This window comes from Nansenia antarctica, assembly GCF_963989245.1.
Source record: "Nansenia antarctica genome assembly, chromosome: 14".
NCBI classification, from domain to species: domain Eukaryota; kingdom Metazoa; phylum Chordata; class Actinopteri; order Argentiniformes; family Microstomatidae; genus Nansenia; species Nansenia antarctica.
Genome location: NC_137684.1, coordinates 22,720,173 through 22,740,005, shown reverse-complemented (window position 1 = coordinate 22,740,005; position 19,833 = coordinate 22,720,173). Strand labels below are relative to the sequence as shown.

Below are 19,833 nucleotides of genomic sequence, written 5' to 3'. Positions count from 1 at the left end.
CTCTACTGTGTCTTTCTGTTTTAGGCATCTAACAATGTCTTTTTCTTTACAGGTTCCTCTAGAGTTGAAGTCTTTCACTACCCTCGGACCCAAGAATGGAATTCATGTGAAAATCACTAAAAGAGAGATGGTAGGAGAGACAGCTACTCCCCCTACAGTTACTACTCCTGGAGAAGAATAGAAGCTCCCTTCTTGTCTATCAAACTGCTGCAACCCATAAAGATAGATACAGCTCCATCAATATGGTACAAGCATCCAACGATTGCTCATTCTAACGATGTACCGTACATACTGAACCATACATGAGTTAGATAACACACATAGAGCAGCTCTTTCACTTTAAAAGAAGACTTCAAGTGTCTATCTTTGTCCCTGTGCTTTCATCCCTGGAGGACCGAAATGGGGGACGGACTGAATGTGAATAGAGGAGCGGCCATTACTATGCCCCCATGATAAATGACAATTAGCACATGAAAAGTGAGGTCGGACCAAGGGCGGCCCACCTTTTTAATCAGGCAGTGTGCTGGGCTGAGGTCAAGCCCTCCCTAAGGCCCCTGCCAATGGCACATTGATTGCCACAGTGATTCGACAGAGAAGAAGACTGAGGGGGAGTGAGAGTGGGGGGAGGTAGGACTTGTGGTAAAAGGCTTCTGTGTTAACTATAACTGATGACTGCACAAATTGACCTCTGAACTACATACATACAAACATGCTTACATACATATATGCATACTTACATGCATACATGCTTTCCTAGTTCGGAAAGCCTGGGGAAATCGTAGATAGAGTAAGGGGTCGAAAGTAGATAGAAAGTAGATAGAAAGGGGTGGAAACCAGTTTGAAATGAGTGACATCTCTTAACCAATCAAATACCTTACTTGGGCAGAGCACCAAAAAAACGGAATTATTTACTTTTTTTCTTATCCATTATCCCTTTTCCTCCATGTTGCAAAACTAGCAAAGGCAACAACTCTCTTCAAACTGGTCCAACCCGGTCGGAAAGGATGACACACATGACAACAAACAACCATTCTAACCGTTCAGGCACGGTTCGAGTTATGTGGGAGCCAATGGGAGCTGAGCTCCCATAAGGAAGGTCTGAGCTCCCATGAAAGCAGTAAAATCATACATCTGTGGGGGTCGCTAATAATATATTACCACAACCATTATTTGATCAAAAATGTCAATGTAATGAGTATTATTTATATTTATTTATATGATAAATATTCTAAAATAAACACGTTTTCCAAAAGAACTACGCGCACCAGCATTAATCTCCTGTGAATGACAGTACGCCTTTGACTGCCTGCACTTTACCACCAAGACACTATGGGGCGCAGTAGAATATTGTGCAACAGCAGAATATGATCGTTGAGAGCTTGCGAACGTGAAAACACGATTATTGAGAAGAAAACATTCAGTAGCTAGCTATCATGCCGCCCCAAAAAAGGCCACTGCTGCCGACCGAGTCGACAAGCCTGGAAAGTTTCGGGTTTTCATCCAAGAAACCAAACTTGAATTCAGCTGCACCTGTTATGACACCTAACGTTGAAACTGTTGAAATAGCAGAGCTCAAACAAAAGCAAGTGCTTCCGAAGAAAGTAGCAGAACTCACCTCCAGTATGTATAAGGAGACAGCTAGTTCGTTCAGGGCAGCCTATACTGTCGCTAAAGAAAGGATGCCTTATACAAAACTGAATCCAATTATGAAACTTAATGAGATGAATGGCGCGACAGTTGGCCCCTGCTCACCGATCCGATCATTCATGTGCCCAGATTGTAGAGCACATTGTACAAGAGATTAAACAAATTCATTTCTAATGTCAAATCACTTGATTCCCGTAGTAGCATAACATTAGATGAAAGCGCAATTCATGGACGAGCATACATGATTATTTATGTCAGGTGCGATGTCACTGGAAATGGAGATGTGGACAATGTGTCGTGCTAACAGGGAAAGTGAATGGACTGTATAGCAAAAACAACAACATTATTGGCCGAGATACCCGTGACTATCGCTTATAGCTGTTGTTTCATGTGGTGCTGTTGATGTGGTGAAATGAGTAGCCTATGGCTAATTAAAACTTGTAAGTCCCAACGCTGTGTGGGCATGATTCGCGCGCGTGCATGAGAACATTTCGCACTGTTATTTTGGAGACCCCCATAAAGCTCAGCTTATAACTCGAACCCTGCGTTCAGGTTCAAACTAGGATATTATCATGGGAATTTTCTTTACCTTTGCCCAATTGCTTGATTGTTGGTTATTTTTGTTATTATTTTACCACACATTGATCTTCTAATGAATGCTGTTGTGCTATTTATATTGGTATGACTATGACTTGTTTGTTTTGGAGTCAATGTTCTACTGAACAAATTAAGTGAACAATTATACAGTGAAGGCAATAATATCAGCTCCCTCCACATCATATTCCCACTCCAGTTGATGTCTGATGTTACTGAATATATTTTCTGAAACTTGAATGTGTATATAATGTACCTCCCAATGAAAGGGAGTTATTTGTGATGATTTCAAGTGTTGCTTTGGAATTTCATGTCGCATAATAATTCATTCACTGTGATCAGTTCAGGGAAAGACAGCATGTATCCAGTGGTTAGTTGCTGAAATGTGCATATTGAATTCAAAATGAAAATGATGACATGCAATGAAAGTGTACATGCAATGGTTAAATGAATGCTGATAGGGACTTTGGAGTTAGGAAACTTTATTGCAAACACAGACAAAGCATTAGGCAGCTGCATGATTATTAATTATCCTCTATACCATGTATGGTTATAACAGCATCTATAAAAGTCTTAGTGCAAATGCAGCCTCTGACAGTGACACTAGGGTGGGGTGTCAGAAATATCAGTGCTATTTTCAAGGCCTGAATTGTTAGTGCAGCTGATGGCACTTGACCTGCTCATTGTCATGAACAAGACCTCTATTACTGGTCCACCACCCACCTGAGTGCAGTGAGACGGCACCCTAGCTCTGTAGTAATTGCACCTCTTACCGCCGACACAAATTGCCAATAGGACATTTTGCGCCGGCTGAAAATAACTGCCGAAAGAGTGCACACGACTACTTATTTCATTTACTGAAATGTATATACAATGTAAATTCAAAGCTACATTTCATATTATTACACTTGTAGTCTTGTATTTCACACAGGAGAAAAATCTAGGCTATAACCGAGACTGTTATTCAATATCCAAATGAATAACATTTCTATCTCTATGAACACGGTTTAATCTTTCACTTTTCACCATTACAGTAGTAATCAGAAAGACAGTGTTAAACAAATCTACCTTTGAGACATTTTAATTCATCTGTGCATTTCTGCCAGGATTCCCAGAGACATGAAGAAGTATGACAGAGTCAGACCCACCAACAGTCATACATACAGTCAGCGAGCTTCCAGTAGGCAGTCTATTCGGTTGTTAAGTCTGACGTCAAACGTGACGTTTAGCAATTTCCGGGTCCAAACCAGAAAATCCCTGCACCAGAGTACTACAGCGGTAGAATGACAGTTTAATCGTTTTTTAGACTCGGATCTATTCATACAACAAGGGACACAGCACTTTCCCGTTTTCCCCATATTTCTCAGCGTCTTTTAGCCTCGGAAAAGCGCTATATAAATATAATGAATTATTATTATTACTGCGGCATTTCAAAGAGAGAGCGTCAGCCAACTTTGGACCCGGAAACACGTCACAACTTAACAACCGAATAGGCAGTTAAAGAAACCTCTTTCATATCATATTCTTCTCATTGAGGACATTGTAAGGTAATTATGAAGTCAACCTGAGCAGCTTTTGCTCTGAGCACAACACATTGACACCTGTAGATCTTAGAGTAGGGTAAGTGTAGAGTACTCAATAATGAACTCTGGGTAAATCTGGTGTTTCTCAAACACAACAAAGATGGATGGGTTGTTTTCGGAGTCGACGCAGCTGTCGTAGAGGCCCTTGTTGGTGCCTCCTTTCTCAGGGGGGCGCATGTAGCTGCGGTTTCCCCTGGTGAACTCTCCAACCAGGACTAGAGCCACAAACATGATCTTCTTGCCTTTGCCGGCCTTAGACTTGGCGTAAGCGTCGGAGTAAGACGCATCTCTGGCAAAGTAGCTCCCTGGAAAAACAACAATAAGTTGTGTCATCGAAAAATGCCTCGATACACTGCAGTAATTTGCTTGTGATTGTTTTAGATAATAATAATAATAATAATAATAATCAGGGGTGCAAACTGGCGATGGTCCAAAAAGATGACACTTTTTTTTTGCCCGTAGATGGTTAGCTCTATCATTAACAGTGGTCTAACAATGATGCGCGTGTAAGTAGCGATGGCCCTGACCTTAACACCCTCATAATTAATGTAAGCAACCTGTTCTCAAAATAATTATGCGGGTTCCTGCAGGTTTCAACAAGTTACATTTAAGACCTTTATAAGACCACTTTTAATAGATTTTAAGACCTATTGAGCATTAGACTCACATTCGTTGATTATTTTCATTAGCAATGCTGGGTGATCTGTTCTGTTGCATATAGAACAATGATAATGTAAGTTAGCCTACTCTATCAATTTCTTGATTAATTTCCATTGCTTCTCAACACATTAGATATAATAGCATAAATAACAGAATAAACTCACACACTTACTCACACTCACTTACACTGCATAGCCTACATACTGAGATATGGCACACACACACACACACACACACACACACACACACCTCTCACAGGAGGTCCACACACACACACACACACACACACACACACACACACACACACACACACACACACACACACACTATATTTACTAAACCACACATACCGTTGCTACCACTGCAAGTTTGAAGAAATTCTAACTTCACATGCCTACAGTCGAATCGCCTCCTACGGCGATTATCGTATCGAGGCCTCTTGTCTTATCATTTCACGTGGCAAAATATCGGGGTTTTGGGCGCAGCTTAACCAATGTTACACGAGCAATAAGTGTGCGATAAGTTTTGTTTTATATGTTGTCTCTCATCTGCACGCGTCGTATTCCCACGCAGTGGGTCTGGCGACAATAATACATTTTCCGGTCGGACTTTTTAAATAAAAATAAAATCGATTCTACGCAAGTTTAAAGCACACAGAAGCCATTAAAAAAAAATTTTTTTGAAAGTCTCGCCCTTTGTCTGATCCTGATGTTATAGAAGCAGTGTAATTATCTTTAACAAAGCAAAACCGGTGCTGGTTGGTTCTATCTACAGACCTCCCGATCAGAGTGATTTCTATGATATTCTTGAGGGGTGCTTGGATGACGTTGACTGTGTGGAAAAGATTCTTATTGGAGATTTGAACACGGACATGCTCAGAAATGAAGCATCCGTTTTCAAATCCTTCACTAGGTTTTCTGAATTACACGGTCTCCGTCAACAAATTACCAAACCCACTAGGGTGTGTATTTCTACTCAAACCACCATAGATCTCATTCTAACATCGGATGAGTCCAAAATCTCCAAGAGTGGGGTTATTGTATGTGGGCTAAGTGATCATTACATGATCTTTTGCACTCGTAAAAAACAAAAACCCAAGGCTGGCGGTCATAAAACTATAACTACTAGATCCCTTAAATCCTATTCTAGTGAGGCCTTAAACCATAAACTGGAGAATCAAGACTGGTTTGATGAACTAAAATGCACACAGGTTGAAGAGGCATGGCTAGGTTTCAAAACCAAATTCCTAAATATTATTGACAGTATAGCCCCCATGAGAACCACCAGGGTTAAAACCCGATCGGAACCATGGATGAATTCGGACATTCTAAATGCTATGAAAGTCAGAGACCTAAAATGCTCTGAAGTTCAAAAATGCAAATCAAAATTAGTGAAACACTTAAACGAAGATCACAAAACCCACTTTGAGAAAATTAAAAAACAATGCAACAAACTATGCAATCAGGTAATTACCATGACCAAATCTGCTAAGAAAGAATACCTCGATAACAAAATCGAAGAAAACTTAAACAAACCACGTGACCTTTGGAAGCTACTTAATAGCCAACTAGGTTGCAGTCAAAAACTCAAAACCAGGTCTACAAACATCAGCATCAAATCTGGTGATTCTCTCCTTACAGACAAGCTGGATGTGGCTAAGTGCTTAAACACTTTCTTTACAACCATAGCCACTAAATTAGTTAACAATCTACCACCCCACTCAGGGCGTTATGGTGTAGAGCACATCCGTGAGTTCTACAATAAACTGGGTGTACGCAATGATGATTTTAAACTCTCCATGGTGTCAAACGATGAGGTGTTTAAAAAGCTAGGCGCTCTACACTCAGAAAAGGCCACGGGCCATGACAATATTCCAGCCAGATTTCTAAAAGACTCAGCTGCCTCCATTACCCCAATCATCACCCACATAATAAACCTCTCCATCAAACAGGGACACGTCCCCCTTGACTTTAAAATAGCAAGGGTAACCCCACTGTATAAAAAAGGAAGCAAATTAGACCCAGGCAACTACCGACCTGTTTCTATTCTTAATTCCATCTCGAAACTTATGGAAAAAATAGTTTATGAACAGGTCGATAGGTACCTTACCGAAAAAAAGCTGATGTATGAATTTCAATCAGGATTCAGAACATCACATTCCACTGACACATGCCTTCTCTATTTGAACGACCACATCAACCATGAGGTGGACTCGGGCAAGTACTGCGGCATGGTCATGCTGGACCTCCAGAAGGCCTTCGACACAGTAGATCACCACATATTGTTAGATAAACTGAAAGCAATAGGGTTCGATAGAACATCGGTGAGCTGGATGCAATCCTACTTAGAGGGGAGGGAACAGGTGGTTAGTGTGAACGGAACACTGTCCCCCCCCCTCCCAGTGACCTGCGGCGTTCCACAAGGAAGCATTTTGGGACCTTTACTGTTCCTAATATATGTGAATGACATGTCATCAGCATGTGATTGCAATTTATTCCTGTTCGCGGATGACTCGGCTCTGCTGGTCTCTGACAGGGACATATTGCAGGTGGAAAAAGCGCTAAGCACTGAACTGAGTAGAATCTGCATCTGGCTAGCTGACAATAAACTATCAATACACCTAGGTAAAACTGAAACCATCCTATACGGATCCCCATCTAAACTCAGAAAGGCTGAAAATTTTAAAATAAAAGTGGGTAACATTAATATCACAAGAAAAGAGGATATTACATACCTGGGCTCCATCTTAGAGGCAAATCTTTCCGGAGATAAAATGGCAGCAAAAGTAATCAAAAAAGTTAACCATAGAACTAGATTCTTGTACAGGATATCCTCACTTGTCAGTAAAAACACACTGAGGACCCTATCAGGAGCTCTCATTCAATGTCACTTCGACTATGCCGTAACATCATGGTACTATAGAACCACAAAGGCCCATAAAACAAGACTCCAGACAGCCCAAAATAAACTGGTTAGGCTTCTGCTAGGTCTCAACCCTAGGACACATCTAACCGCTGCTCATTTTTTGAGCCTTGATTGGCTACGAGTAGTTGACAGAGTGCAGCAGCTTGCACTGGGCCTGGTCTTCAAGATACGCTACACCACAAAGACACCCAAGTACCTGTCAACATACTTCCAAAAAGTGAACAACGTCCACACATACAACACCAGAGGAAGCTCCACGAACCACGTTCAACCGCGTTGCACCACAAACAAGGGGTTAAACTCGTTTGCAAACTATGCAGTAAAAATGTGGAACGCCCTTCCTATAATCTTAAAGGAGTGCAAAACACTGCCCACCTTCAAAACCACTCTCAAAAAACATTTACAGGAGGCTGCAATCCGTAACTGGACCCTCTAAATCAAAAATCAGATTAAAAGACCCGAACTACCCACTGTACATACTTGGTGTTTTGTCCCCCGCCCCCACCTGTGGTGTATGTCCCCACCTGTCCTACCCGCTGTACATACCTTATGTTTTGTTGTATTGTTCTTCCCATGATGGATGTGTGTTTATCTTGTAGATAGTAATAGTTATTTGTCTGTATTATCTTGTAGATAGTACTAGCTTTTTTGTCTGTCTTACATGTAACGATGAATTGAGAATCAAGGACCCCAATTGAAATAAGCCAGTGGCTTTCTTGGGTTTTTATCCTGTTAGTTGACCTTGTATGTAATATGTACTTTCATGTACCTACTTCTGCAAATCTTCTAATAAAGTTTTCAATCAATCAATCAATGTAGCAGCAGGTTAAAAGCGAGGTAAAGGGGGACCCGAGACAGTCTCGGGCAGCGTTCGTAAATTCGCTCTGCGCACTGGGCTCAACGTCATAAAGGGACCAAGTAATTTGATTGGACAAGAGGCATTCCACGACTGCTGATCAGATTTCCAGAGCGAATTTACGAACGCAGCCTAGGGCAAACCACTCGCAGACTCGTTTTTTTCATAACACGAAACTTGAAGTTGTAAAGTACCCACTCGATATAATAAACAACAGTTTAACAATCACTAAATACTTATAATGATCATCTAATTATGTGTAGTTATGTGTTTCTAGCATGTCGATGTTCTATCAGGTAAATTCGCTAGAACTAACCTCCATACCCTGGTTCAGAAGAAGAAATCAGTCCTTCGTCACTTACATCGTCGTCCTCGATGAAACTTTTAGGTGGATTGGTTACCCTAGCCTAGATGGTCTTTGTGACATTTCACAATCACAAACATATACTGTATGTACAGAAACTCACTAAAGTATAAAACACCGCTAAAATACTGCTTCTCTTCAAATCACTCCATGACACTTTGAGGTCAGTGCATTAGTTTTTTTGGTGAACTACCGTAATAACCCTAAATGGCTAGAGAGTGCAACTTCTGTGCTTTCAGAAACTGTTGGATTTTTTTCGATTGCACATATAGTTCAAGAATTACGATAGTTTGAACGAACCCTGTAAATTCCTGTTGAGAAGTTATCGCAACATAGACATACAGTAACTTCTATGTTATTTTATTTGATTACTTCTTATGTTTCTACATCCATCTTAAGAACTTTTTAAGACGTTTTATTTCAACTGCAGCAGAGTTTAGCAGACAGGAAGATGTTAGCTTGGGCATCATGTGACTTGGATGAGATGAGATGTAGACCCCCCCCCCCCTCCCCAAATATTTTTTTTGCAGATCTGCATGATTCACGTAGGTCACCTATTTTGAGGTAAAAACAGCGATTTTTTTTTTGTTTGCACCACTGATAATAATAACTTAAATGTATATAGCGCCTTTAACAGACCCAAGGTCGCTTTACAAGGGAATGGGACAAACAGAACAGAGCCAGAGAGACAAACTCACAAAACAAGAAACAGTGAAACAGCTACTAAAGGTTGAATGCATTGGTGAAAAGGTGGGTTTTAAGAGCAGTTTTGAATATGTCCAGGGTTGGAGAGTCGCGGATGTCCTTGGGTAGAGAGTTCCAGAGGGTGGGGGCTGCCACACTGAAGGCTCTGTACCCAAAGATCAGAGTTTGGCGCTGGGTTGGATGAGGAGGCCCGATGATGTTATAAGAAATGTTCTTTTGTTTCATGGTGGCTGCTGGATTGATTGACAAACCAATTTCCCCTTGGGAATTTAGAAAGAATTCCCTAAACCTAACCTAGACATGTTTAAACTTTAAAAGAAAGCAGAGAAAGAAGCAGTGAAAATGTGTGTACATGTATTAGCTATTGGTTGAGTTGAATGTTGATACAGTGGTCGAGAAACATTCACCTTTGCCATAATGTGTTCCATGGACACCGCAGATCCTCCAGTCAAAGTTCTGCTCACAGATGGGGTCTATGAAAGACGGCTCTGTGCCGTGGAAGAGGTGCTTCTCCTCCACAGCCTTCCCTCCATTCTTCTTCATCATCTGCTCCTTCTGCCTACACACACACACACAGACACACACACAGACACACACACACACACACACACACACACACACACAAGCAAAACATTCAGAAAACACTTAAGATCAGAGGATATTTTAGCATGTTTCTTTGATGTATTGATATACTTACCACTGGAAGACCCTCCAGAGAGCGGGGTTCTGGATCCTCTTGATGCGGCGGATGACGCTACTGGTCATGGTGCGCTTGAACAGGCTCTCTATCATCTTGTACTCGGACTTGGAGCTTGATAGAGGAACGAGCTGAAGAAAAAGACACAACACTTTTAATATGGTTCATGGGGCCATGAGGTAAGAGATATTTCTGCACAGGTAAGTATTTTGAAATCATAGGTACCCTATGAAACTGACCACCAACATGTTACCATATCCAAACTGTGTGTGTGTGTGTGTGTGTGTACCTTGTATGTAAAGTCGGGCAGGGCGCCCTTGTCCCAGTGTGGAGGGACCGCCACAGAGGAGCTGGAACTCTCTTTGGACACACTACAGTTACCATGGAGACGGACACACAGGAAGTTTTGTTTGATTCAGATATAGATTAGATAACCAAAACATACATTTGTATACAGACTTTAACTCCAGTCCAGTAAAATGGTACCATACTGTTAGGAATAGCTAGGCTAGGTCGCTACAGGGTGCAGTTTAGACACGTACACACACATCCAGACCAGTTGCAGAAGCTTTTACACAAGCTTAGCACTCCTGGAAGAGAGCTAACCTGTAGGCTGGGTAATGAGTTTTTATAACAATATCTACTGGTCATTTCCAGTTACGGTGACTGAATGTCCTTATGTCATGTTTAAATGGAAAGTGAAAAGTCATGGAAAAACTATCAGATAGGACACAAACACAGATGAGGAACACAAGGACATGTGGAGATTGAAGACGACAATAATATGACACTCTACCCTTTCAGCTTGGCCTCCACATCCTGAGCGGAGATGAAGCGGGGCCTCCTTCGGACCTCTTTTTTGGTTTTGTATTTAACGTTCTGCTGATGCATCTCTGAACCAGAGACAACGGCAAAAGAAATTCAGTACCAATACGAAAACCACGAGACAGATTTCTTGTTATATCTTTTTTTTTGTAGGTATCCTCTTAGAGAAAATGGCTTCCGAAAGTGTTGTACAGCACATGAAGCCCTAAAAAGAGGATTGTTGAATTGCTTTTTTCTTTACGAGTGTAGGACAGGCTGGATAGAGGTCGCTGGGTTTTACTGTACCTTTGAAATAGAGGATGTACTTGTGATTGCCAGCACCAAATGGGATCTCGCTGTCTGCGTCAGCCAGGTACACATTCTCCAGGGTCTGAGAGGTGACGGCGGCCATCTTCTCCTCATCAGCCTACAGAGACACCACACAGCTCAATGATACCACCAGCATGCATTAAAGTCACAGTGCAATGGGAAGGTGAATTACTGTATTACCTTTCAAATGAATTTCCCTTTGAAGGACAGGTTAGCCTAGTCTCACTTTCTGCTTTAGCCAACTTCCTCTTTCATTGTCATGTCAAATATGTGCATCTGAACAGGATATACACTCACCGAACACTTTATTAGGAACACACAGTACCCCATACAGGGCAGGGCCTCCCTTTGCTCTCAAAACAGCCTCAATTATTTGTGGCATTGATTTCACAAGATGATGGAAACATTGCTTTAAGATTCTGGTCCATGATGACACGATTGCATCACACAATTCCTACAGACTTTTCAGGTTTGAATCTCCCGTTCTACTGTTGTGGAAAACTTTACTAAAATACTTCAAAATAAACGTACAAAAAAACGGAGCTGTTGGTTTTTTGCCAGTAACAAAAGCCGAGTTGGTCTCCAGAGCAACTCCCGAACAAGACTCAACAAGACATGAACACAACTGACTAACTTCCTTGGCCCCGTTGCTCTGGCCACATTTGTTCATCGATTAACTTCCTCCGGTGTCTCCTGCGCATACATGTTGCTTTGCCCAGGTTGTGTCATAGGGGGGATTGTTAGATGTGATCAATATTTCTATTCATTATATATCCATTATATATCCATTGTATATCCATTGTAGGGTAGCTTAGAATGGGGTGGAATACTATGAAAAGACAGGACACCGGCTTCCAAGAGAATCCTATCGATGTTTTGAGAACACATCTTAACAGCTGTAGAGACAGTGGACCCTATTATGGCACGCTGATTGGGTTGATTGAGAAGACGCCCAAAACACACCCATGACTAATTTCTGGGCTTAGCGCCGGGTCTTAGGCGCCCACTACCGCACGCATAATAGCAAAGTGGCCTTGACCACGCCTCCACGTCTTAAGTTTAGATCTACCGCCTCCTCTTATTGCTTAAGACTTATGAAGTGCATAATAGGGCCCCATAAGTCTTAAGCAATAAGACGAGGCGGTAGATCTAAACTTAAGACGTGGAGGCGTGGTCAAGGCCACTTTGCTATTATGCGTGCGGTTTTCTGCGTTTTCCTTTCCTAACACTAGGGGAGCCACCCCTCCTAAATTTCGTTGTTTGGTACCTGTACTGTAGCAATGACAATAAAGTCCATTCATTCATTCATTCAAGACGGCAAGTTAAGAAGTGCATAATAGGGCCCAGTGTCTCCAGCTAGCACCCACTAAGCCTTATCTATAGGAGTAGGAGTCGTCAAGGTCACTGACCCGGTAGACTTCTGCTCTTCTAACGGAGCCTAGGGGGGAGGGCAGGTGGATCTGAAGGGGTACTATGGTCAACAACTGGGAGAAGAGAGAACATATATCTATGACTGTTTCACTGTGTTCATCTGTTGAGTTGTTGGATGGAGAGAGACAGAGACCTGTAGTCTACCTGTTTGTAATAAACGTTATATCCTGAAGAAAACCAACTCAACCCGTTTGACGTTCATCATTAGAACAAGGAGATAGCAGGGTTCCCACACCTTCTGAAACATCAAATTCAAGCACCTTTCGAGGACTTTCAAGACTCAATTCCCTCAAATTCAAGGACATAGTTTGAGACAGATCTAGATGACAATTTATATAATAGGAACTATCCGCTCACAGACAACAATTAAAAAGAGAGGCTTGAATGTGTGAACACTAGATGGTCTCTTGCCTTCTCTACCACAGCACAGCAAAACAATATATTGTGAAATATCTGTCAAGTTAAGCAATACAGAGACTTATTTACTAGTTGACGAGCTAAGTAAAACATTTTTGGAAGAGAGAGAGAGAGGGGAATTTAAGCACTTTCAATGACCCATGTCTATTTTCAAAAACTCATGTTTGCTTTGGCCAGGTTGGGTCACCTCATATGTAAGTGATTAACTTCCTCCCATCCTTACCCTGAGACCATTGTTTTAACATACACAATTTCAGCGATATTGACCATACTACCACATCCCAAAGGTGTTCTATTGGATCCAGATCCGGTGACTGGGAAGACCACTGAACTCATTGAACTCATTGAATGAATGAATGAATGAATGAATGAATGAATGAATGGTCTTTATTGTCATTAATACAGTACAGGTACCATACAACGACATTTAGGAGGGGGGGCTCCCCTGGTGCTAGGAAAAAAGTCTAAAAACAAGAGAGCCAAGGGTAAAATAAAAGAGGGAAAAAGAGCTGGTTTACATAAATAAAGGCTATGTACACTATCTACTATACTATACTACTATACTATACAATAAAACACTGTGCTGTACTCTATGCTATGCTATAAATATCCTAACTTTTCCTATATCTGAACCTTATGTACACAAGGGTTGTCATATTGCACATAGTGTTTGTTGCACATTCATTAAAGTCGTGTTCATGAAACCAGTTTGACACAACTTTTGCTTTGTGATGATTGATTGGTATTAACATGGCCCCCATGAAGGAGAAGGTGTTACAGGTGTTCCTAATAAAGTCCTCGGTGAGTGTACAGCTACCGTATGACTGATCTCCATGTACAGTGAAGTGGAGAAGGGACACACACATTTAAACCATGTACAGTGTTTGCACTGACCTCCAAACCGTACTCTTCCCACTGGCCGAGCTCATCCCGCCAGTACCACAGCCACTCCGTAGTGAGGATGAAGTGGGGGGGTTTGGTGACGGATGAGGCGGTGGAGAGGCGGCGGACGGGGGACCCTCCACACGTCATCACCTCTGTCAGGAAGTTGACAGGCTGCCTCCCTCCACTGGAGAAGGGACAGAAGAAGCACACTTCCTTCATTTACTACTAGTAATACTTATATCAGGAGTACTTTATTATGAGTACTTATGGTATGCATGTATTCTGGAATGAGAAATCTGAGGAAGATTGACTACTAACATGTCATAATAAGTGCACACATTCAAGTCCTTCATGAGTAAAGTGATAGTGCTTTTGATCGACAGAGCACATTTAGAGGCTACTTTCATATGCCCACACGTTCGTAATATAATCTGGAGGTCAGAAAACGAAATAACCCTTTCAAGGGACAGTTCATCCAAATGACAAAATCATATATGGACCCAAGGACTGACTTCAACCCACACTTTGGTTCTGTTCATCTGTGTATCAGTATCAGTAACTTCACTAACTGTTGGCATTTATAACCAAAAACCAATGCAAGTCAATGGACCCTTAACTATCATGTTTGAAATGTCATGCCCAAATCACCCTAATTTCTCTGAAAAGACTCAACTACCATACTTGATTTAAATGACTTTGAGATGATTTGGGCATGACATTTCAGACATGGTAAGGTAGCATAATAGCATTAACGAATAGCTTCTCAATATATTTGTAATAACATGAACCATCAAGTGTTATGTAACTACTTAAACAGGACACTTAGGGCTATAAAATACCACATTTACGAAAAAGCATGTTCATAAATCCATACGTATAAGATACCATAAAACTTATATTTTAGTAACCTGGGGTGTATTGGAGACATGCTATTATTGTAGACAGACAATATGATATATTGTTCTGTTACACCCGCTGTCGCCAAACTGCGGCTCAACCCTGCGAGAACAAATATCCAGCAACATTATATCGACATTATTAACCTACAATAAATGTGTCAAAACGATATTACTTTTTTTATAGATATGGTCATTCATTATTTCCATACAAGACTGCCGTAAACAATCTGCCAAGACTGTTGAATACATACTGGTAATGTTGCCATGGTACTGTAGCTCAGAATCAAATGAGTTGCTTTAATCAACAGGCACTTATTTGCTTCAACATCATTAGTGGCCCGGCTATTAAGACAGGCGTTTATTGGAGACTGCACTAATTGGACATTTTATGGTATATGAAATCGGGAGATCATGACGTCTCATGATAGGAGTGTGACCTGAATAAGAATTTCTAGAAATGGGAATTAAAAGATAACAAAACGACAACAAAAAAGTATCTAAGACAAAGTTGTTCACAAAATGTTCCCTTAATTCCCCCACTTAATCCATTACTTTTACCACACTCCCTACTCTTCCCTGTGACTCCGCCCCTAAAGGTCGTAGGTTGAATTAGATCATATCTTAGAATTTAGTATAACACCCTCCAGACTAGATTTGGTACAGCCTACTGTACAGTAAAAGCTGACTACTGTACCTTGTGTCGTTCCCAGGGTTACAGTAGGCCTCCTCAATATCCTCCACATTGGGCAAGTCTTTCCAGGTGACCCCGTCTTGGTCGAGGATCTCCCATTTGTAAGGCAGGTGGTAGTGAACACGAACACACTTCTCTGACATAAAACACAACAACAAAGTCAGTATTGTAAAACTTGACATTTCAAACACTTACAGCCGTGCCTTTTTTACCTACTAAAAGAGCCCCTCTTTACAATGCTGCTAAAGCTGCTATTTACACACACCGACCACTAGTTGTACATTTGTAACTTGTAAATTAGCCTGCTTCCTACACAGAAAAACGGCAAAATAGCTGTATACTAGCTTATCCTGTCGTGATTTTGAAAATGTAAGGATACTGGGTGGTAGAACGCACATAGCATATCAATATCGAATGACCCCTCGCGGCTGTTCTAGTGTCAACATCAATAAACATCGACACTGATTTAAAAATGTCCGTCCAGATGTTACCTTTGAAGCTGCAGTGTCTGCGGATGAAGAAGAGGCAGATCTCGTTGGCGTCGGCCTCGTTGTTCGAGCTGGAGGTGCTGCCGGAGGACTGGCGGGAACGCCTCCTCACCACGGGCAGGGCAGGGGCGGCTGAACACGGGACGGACACTAGAGACGGGAGAGGGATTCTGATTGATTAATATGTTACAGGACATAATGCATTACATTAGCATTACAGAAGCTGCTACAGCCGTCTTGTCTCTCTGCTCCCCAGAAGGATTAGCTTTGGTCTTAGGCCAGGCTGCTGGTGCCTCTCAGCATGTTGACCTTGGGGATGGTTACACACAGGCCCAGCAGCACAGCGGATAACAGAGCAAGAAGGGGGCTGAGGGAGGTCATGATTGTCTCTGTTTTTTTCCACTGCTTGTGGTTTCTGCTATCAACCGACAACCAGCGCTAGGTCCCCTCAGAGGTCCCTGTGTGTTTGCTGTATCTCTCTCTTATGCAGGTTGTATTAGACCATTAAAAGACTCTGGTGGTCTGATCTCCCCTTTTGACTACACACTTCACACCTAAGTCCACGAAGGTCCAACACTAGCCACTGTCAATAAAGCTCTCCTCTGATAGCACTGTGAGAACACCACAGTAATTTCAAGTGTAGTCTATACATATAGTATCACATAGCATAGTCATAGTCAAGTATACAGTGGGGTGCAAAAATGTGGGCACTCCTAGTCAAAATGCCTTTTACAATTAATATCTAAGTGAAAAGAAGCAAACCTAACCTCTAAATGGTACGAAGTTAAACATGACACATTTCATCACATTTTAAAGCAAGATTAACTTTTTACAGTTTCAAAATAATAAAACAAGGAAAAAGGCCTTGTGCAAAAGTTTGGGAACCCTGCCAGCTAGTACTTTGTAACTCCTCCTCGTGCAACTACAACAGCTTGCAGCTTGAACCCATGGTGTTTAAAACACCAGACACAACAGCCACCGCAGTCAGATACTTTAGAAGGCATGGAGTTACTTCAGAATATATAGTTCAACCCTGGAATTATATTCACCTGACTCATTGAAGCCGTAACAAGTAAATCACTTTGGTCTGGGCCTTAGTAATCATCTTCTCAAAAGGTAACAAAGAATAATCCAAAAGGGTTCCCAAACTTTTGCACAGGGCCCTTTTCCTTTTTTATCATTTAAAAACTTAATTCAAAAATGTCAAATTAAAACAAACCTTGCTTTAATATTTAGAGAAAGGTGTCATGTTTAACTTTGGAGCATTTAGTGTTCAGGTTTGCTTTCAATCATGTGGAGATTAATTGTAACAGACATTTAAACCAGGGGTGCCCACATTTTTGCACCTGACACAAAATATTGCATTGCTCTGACAAAGCTTGTTTAACAGACAGCCTCTCCCCAGCCCCAGCAACCCTGAAATTTGCATTAAAAAAATGAACCAGTCCTCTCACCAGCAGGTTTCTCTTTGTGACCGAGGATCAGGAACTTGTTCTTGTAGATCTTGTCCAGGATTCTGATGTTCTCTGGGCTGAACCCTCGTCCATTCAGGATCTTCATGGTGGGGGCGTCGAAGGTGTGGGCTCTCTTGCACGTTGCCCCAAACTTACAGTCACCCTGGAGGAAGTGCAGGCAAAGGTGGAGACTGGTGCAAGTGGTGTTAAACCTGCAGGAGCCATGTTCACCAATGCCCTTGTTATAATGTGAGCAGATCTGAGAACAGATTGGGAACAGAAAGGGAAATGATCAAACATGAAGTCAAAAGTAGAGTACAGTACAGCGCAGGGCAGGGCAGTTCATAGTGAGATCAGCTTAAGCTGTGTATAAGTAGGCTATAGTAGCCTATATCTCAGTTTCAGATACTGCAGAACTAAATGTGAAATTGAAAGTAGCAAATTCATCCCCAATTTGTCTCTCTCCTCAAACTACTTAGCCACCATCAGTTTTAATGGGTGAATACAATGGTGATGCTTTACCAAAAGGCAAGGTATTGCCTTTCATACTAACAGTAGTACAGTATTGTTGTTTGTTTGTATTCTGGGCTATGCTGTTTGTGTGTGATACTACAGAGAGACGAGGCTGAAGAATGTCATTGTAATACATGATATGACAATAAACTTGAACTTGAACTTGAGTAATATAAGTATTATATTAAAGAAGTAGGCAAAGCAAGTAGAAACAAGGAGTATGGTTTATAATTGCGACTGGCCCAACCCATCCTCTTGCACCAGACTGTCTGCGTTAGTTAGTCAGAGGGCCTGAGGACATTCTCAGGACCACCCACCTCCGGCAGCAGGTAGGGGTCATTCTGGAGCAGCAGCGTAGACACCTCTGCCATCCCCAGCTCCTGAAGACCCATCTTCCTCAAAACAGCCTCATTCTTTGGGGAATCGAGGCTGTGTGGATGTTTGCATTTGTTTCTGTATGGGTTCAAAAAAGATATTCAACATTACATCAGTGTATAATGTTTGCATAGGCTACGGTCCACTGACTACAGTAACAACAATGGAGTTAGTCTAGCTAGAGGACTCTGGTAGAAATCTAGTTTCTAGATTTAGAGGACAATGTTTTTTGTTTCTGTGGAGATGAACAACATTGCTTTATCATGACTCATGACTATTCAATGGGCCCACCATAGCACCATAGCAACTAAATCCCCACTGTGTAACAACAAAATGTCAATATGATTAACCTTGACCTCTCATCTGAGAGTCTGACTTTATGAGTCTACGATGAGTAAACACAGTAGTCCTCTACTCTAGAATATGACAATTAAAACACGTCTATCAAATCCTTGTAGCTTAAGCAAATAATCGAGTAAACTCGTGATCTTAGAATGATAAGGTTCTATCTCCGTTTAGAATGATAAGGTTCTATCTCCGTTTAGAATGATAAGGTTCTATCTCCGTTTAGGGCAGTTCAGAGATATTGAGCGTCAAAGTTTTTACATTCCATTATGTTTTGTGCGATGGAACCTTTGTATTTTACGAATTACTAACTCAAAAATGTCAACATTTTAAAAAAGAACACCACACAGGCATTAATGATAATAAACACCTAATGGATCAGATTATGTAAAAAAAAAAAAACTCAATTTTGACCAAGAATGGAGATAGAACCTTATAATTCTAACGTCACGACATGTTAATAGGGTTGATCATGAACCAGTGAATCACTTACCCGAACCTACAGTTCCCGCAGACAGAGTACCGACACAGGTGGACATTGTCGCAGAGATCACACTCCCCAGACGGGCTCTGACAGACTCTCAGGGGGGTCTTGGCGACAATCACACTGTCGGGGCTCATAAAGCGACCACCAGCCTTCCCTCTGCCCTCCTGGATGGCAAACCTCTCGCTGTTGGACAGGACTCCGATCAGGACCGCATCAGCCACCGTGAACCTTTGACCGATCACCCGATCGAGGTGTTTGAAATCCAGACATCCCTGATTTCCGCAGAGGATTTGAGTAACATATTGAGACACGACTGAGGACATGATCGCGTTTTATTGCGGCTTGCACAGGGAGAAAAGTGGGATTTTCCGATGATCAGCTGCTGGATCTGGATGACTTCCTCTCTTGTACACAGAATTAAAAGGGCAACTCGTCACTTGGGAGAAACGAAACTGAAAATGCTTTGATTTACATTCTAAAAGAAACTTGGTTTTGCTGATGAACATGCAAATTAATCATAATAGGGTGAAGTAAAACAAAAAACACATAATAACAAGATAATAAATGATTGGTTTTCTGGTTTTTATGTAGTTTTTTCCATTTTTAATTTCAATTGTATTCAACCTACAGCCAGGAAGTGAAATAACGTAGGCTGATTGACAATACCCTACAGAGCCACACGG

General features: G+C 41.6%; 2 protein-coding genes across 2 annotated transcripts in view; one reads left to right on the top strand and one right to left on the bottom strand.

Annotated features, from left to right (window-relative positions):
- Positions 1 to 181, top strand: part of tbxas1 (thromboxane A synthase 1 (platelet)) — a gene marked incomplete at its 3' end in the record, with an annotated part of 67,195 nt that extends 67,014 nt beyond the window's left edge. Inside the window, exon 13 of the mRNA XM_080545044.1 lies at positions 53 to 181. Coding sequence (XP_080401170.1) covers positions 53 to 181 — 129 coding nt within the window. The remainder of the gene's footprint in view (positions 1 to 52) is intronic.
- Positions 182 to 2,742: 2,561 nt separating this feature from the next.
- Positions 2,743 to 19,503, bottom strand: LOC308170244 (protein mono-ADP-ribosyltransferase PARP12-like). The gene is made up of 12 exons (XM_080545013.1): positions 19,157 to 19,503; positions 18,261 to 18,396; positions 17,431 to 17,689; positions 15,980 to 16,126; positions 15,492 to 15,624; positions 13,908 to 14,082; positions 11,142 to 11,262; positions 10,828 to 10,924; positions 10,321 to 10,402; positions 10,032 to 10,162; positions 9,742 to 9,893; positions 2,743 to 4,129 (listed from the first exon to the last, which is right to left on the bottom strand). The coding sequence occupies exons 1-12, from the start codon at positions 19,471 to 19,473 to the stop codon at positions 3,852 to 3,854; spliced, it is 2,028 nt and encodes a 675-aa protein (XP_080401139.1). The 5' UTR covers positions 19,474 to 19,503; the 3' UTR covers positions 2,743 to 3,851.
- Positions 19,504 to 19,833: the final 330 nt, after the last annotated feature.

Excerpts from the sequence above, each read along its gene's own strand:
- LOC308170244 (XM_080545013.1), bottom strand. The coding sequence starts at position 19,473 with ATGTCCTCAGTCGTGTCTCAATATGTTACTCAAATCCTCTGCGGAAAT. Across the intron at positions 11,263-13,907 it reads GGGAAGAGTACGGTTTGGAG|GCTGATGAGGAGAAGATGGC; the intron begins GTCAGTGCAAAC and ends GTGTCTCTGTAG. Across the intron at positions 10,403-10,827 it reads GTGGAGGCCAAGCTGAAAGG|TGTGTCCAAAGAGAGTTCCA; the intron begins GTAGAGTGTCAT and ends TGGTAACTGTAG.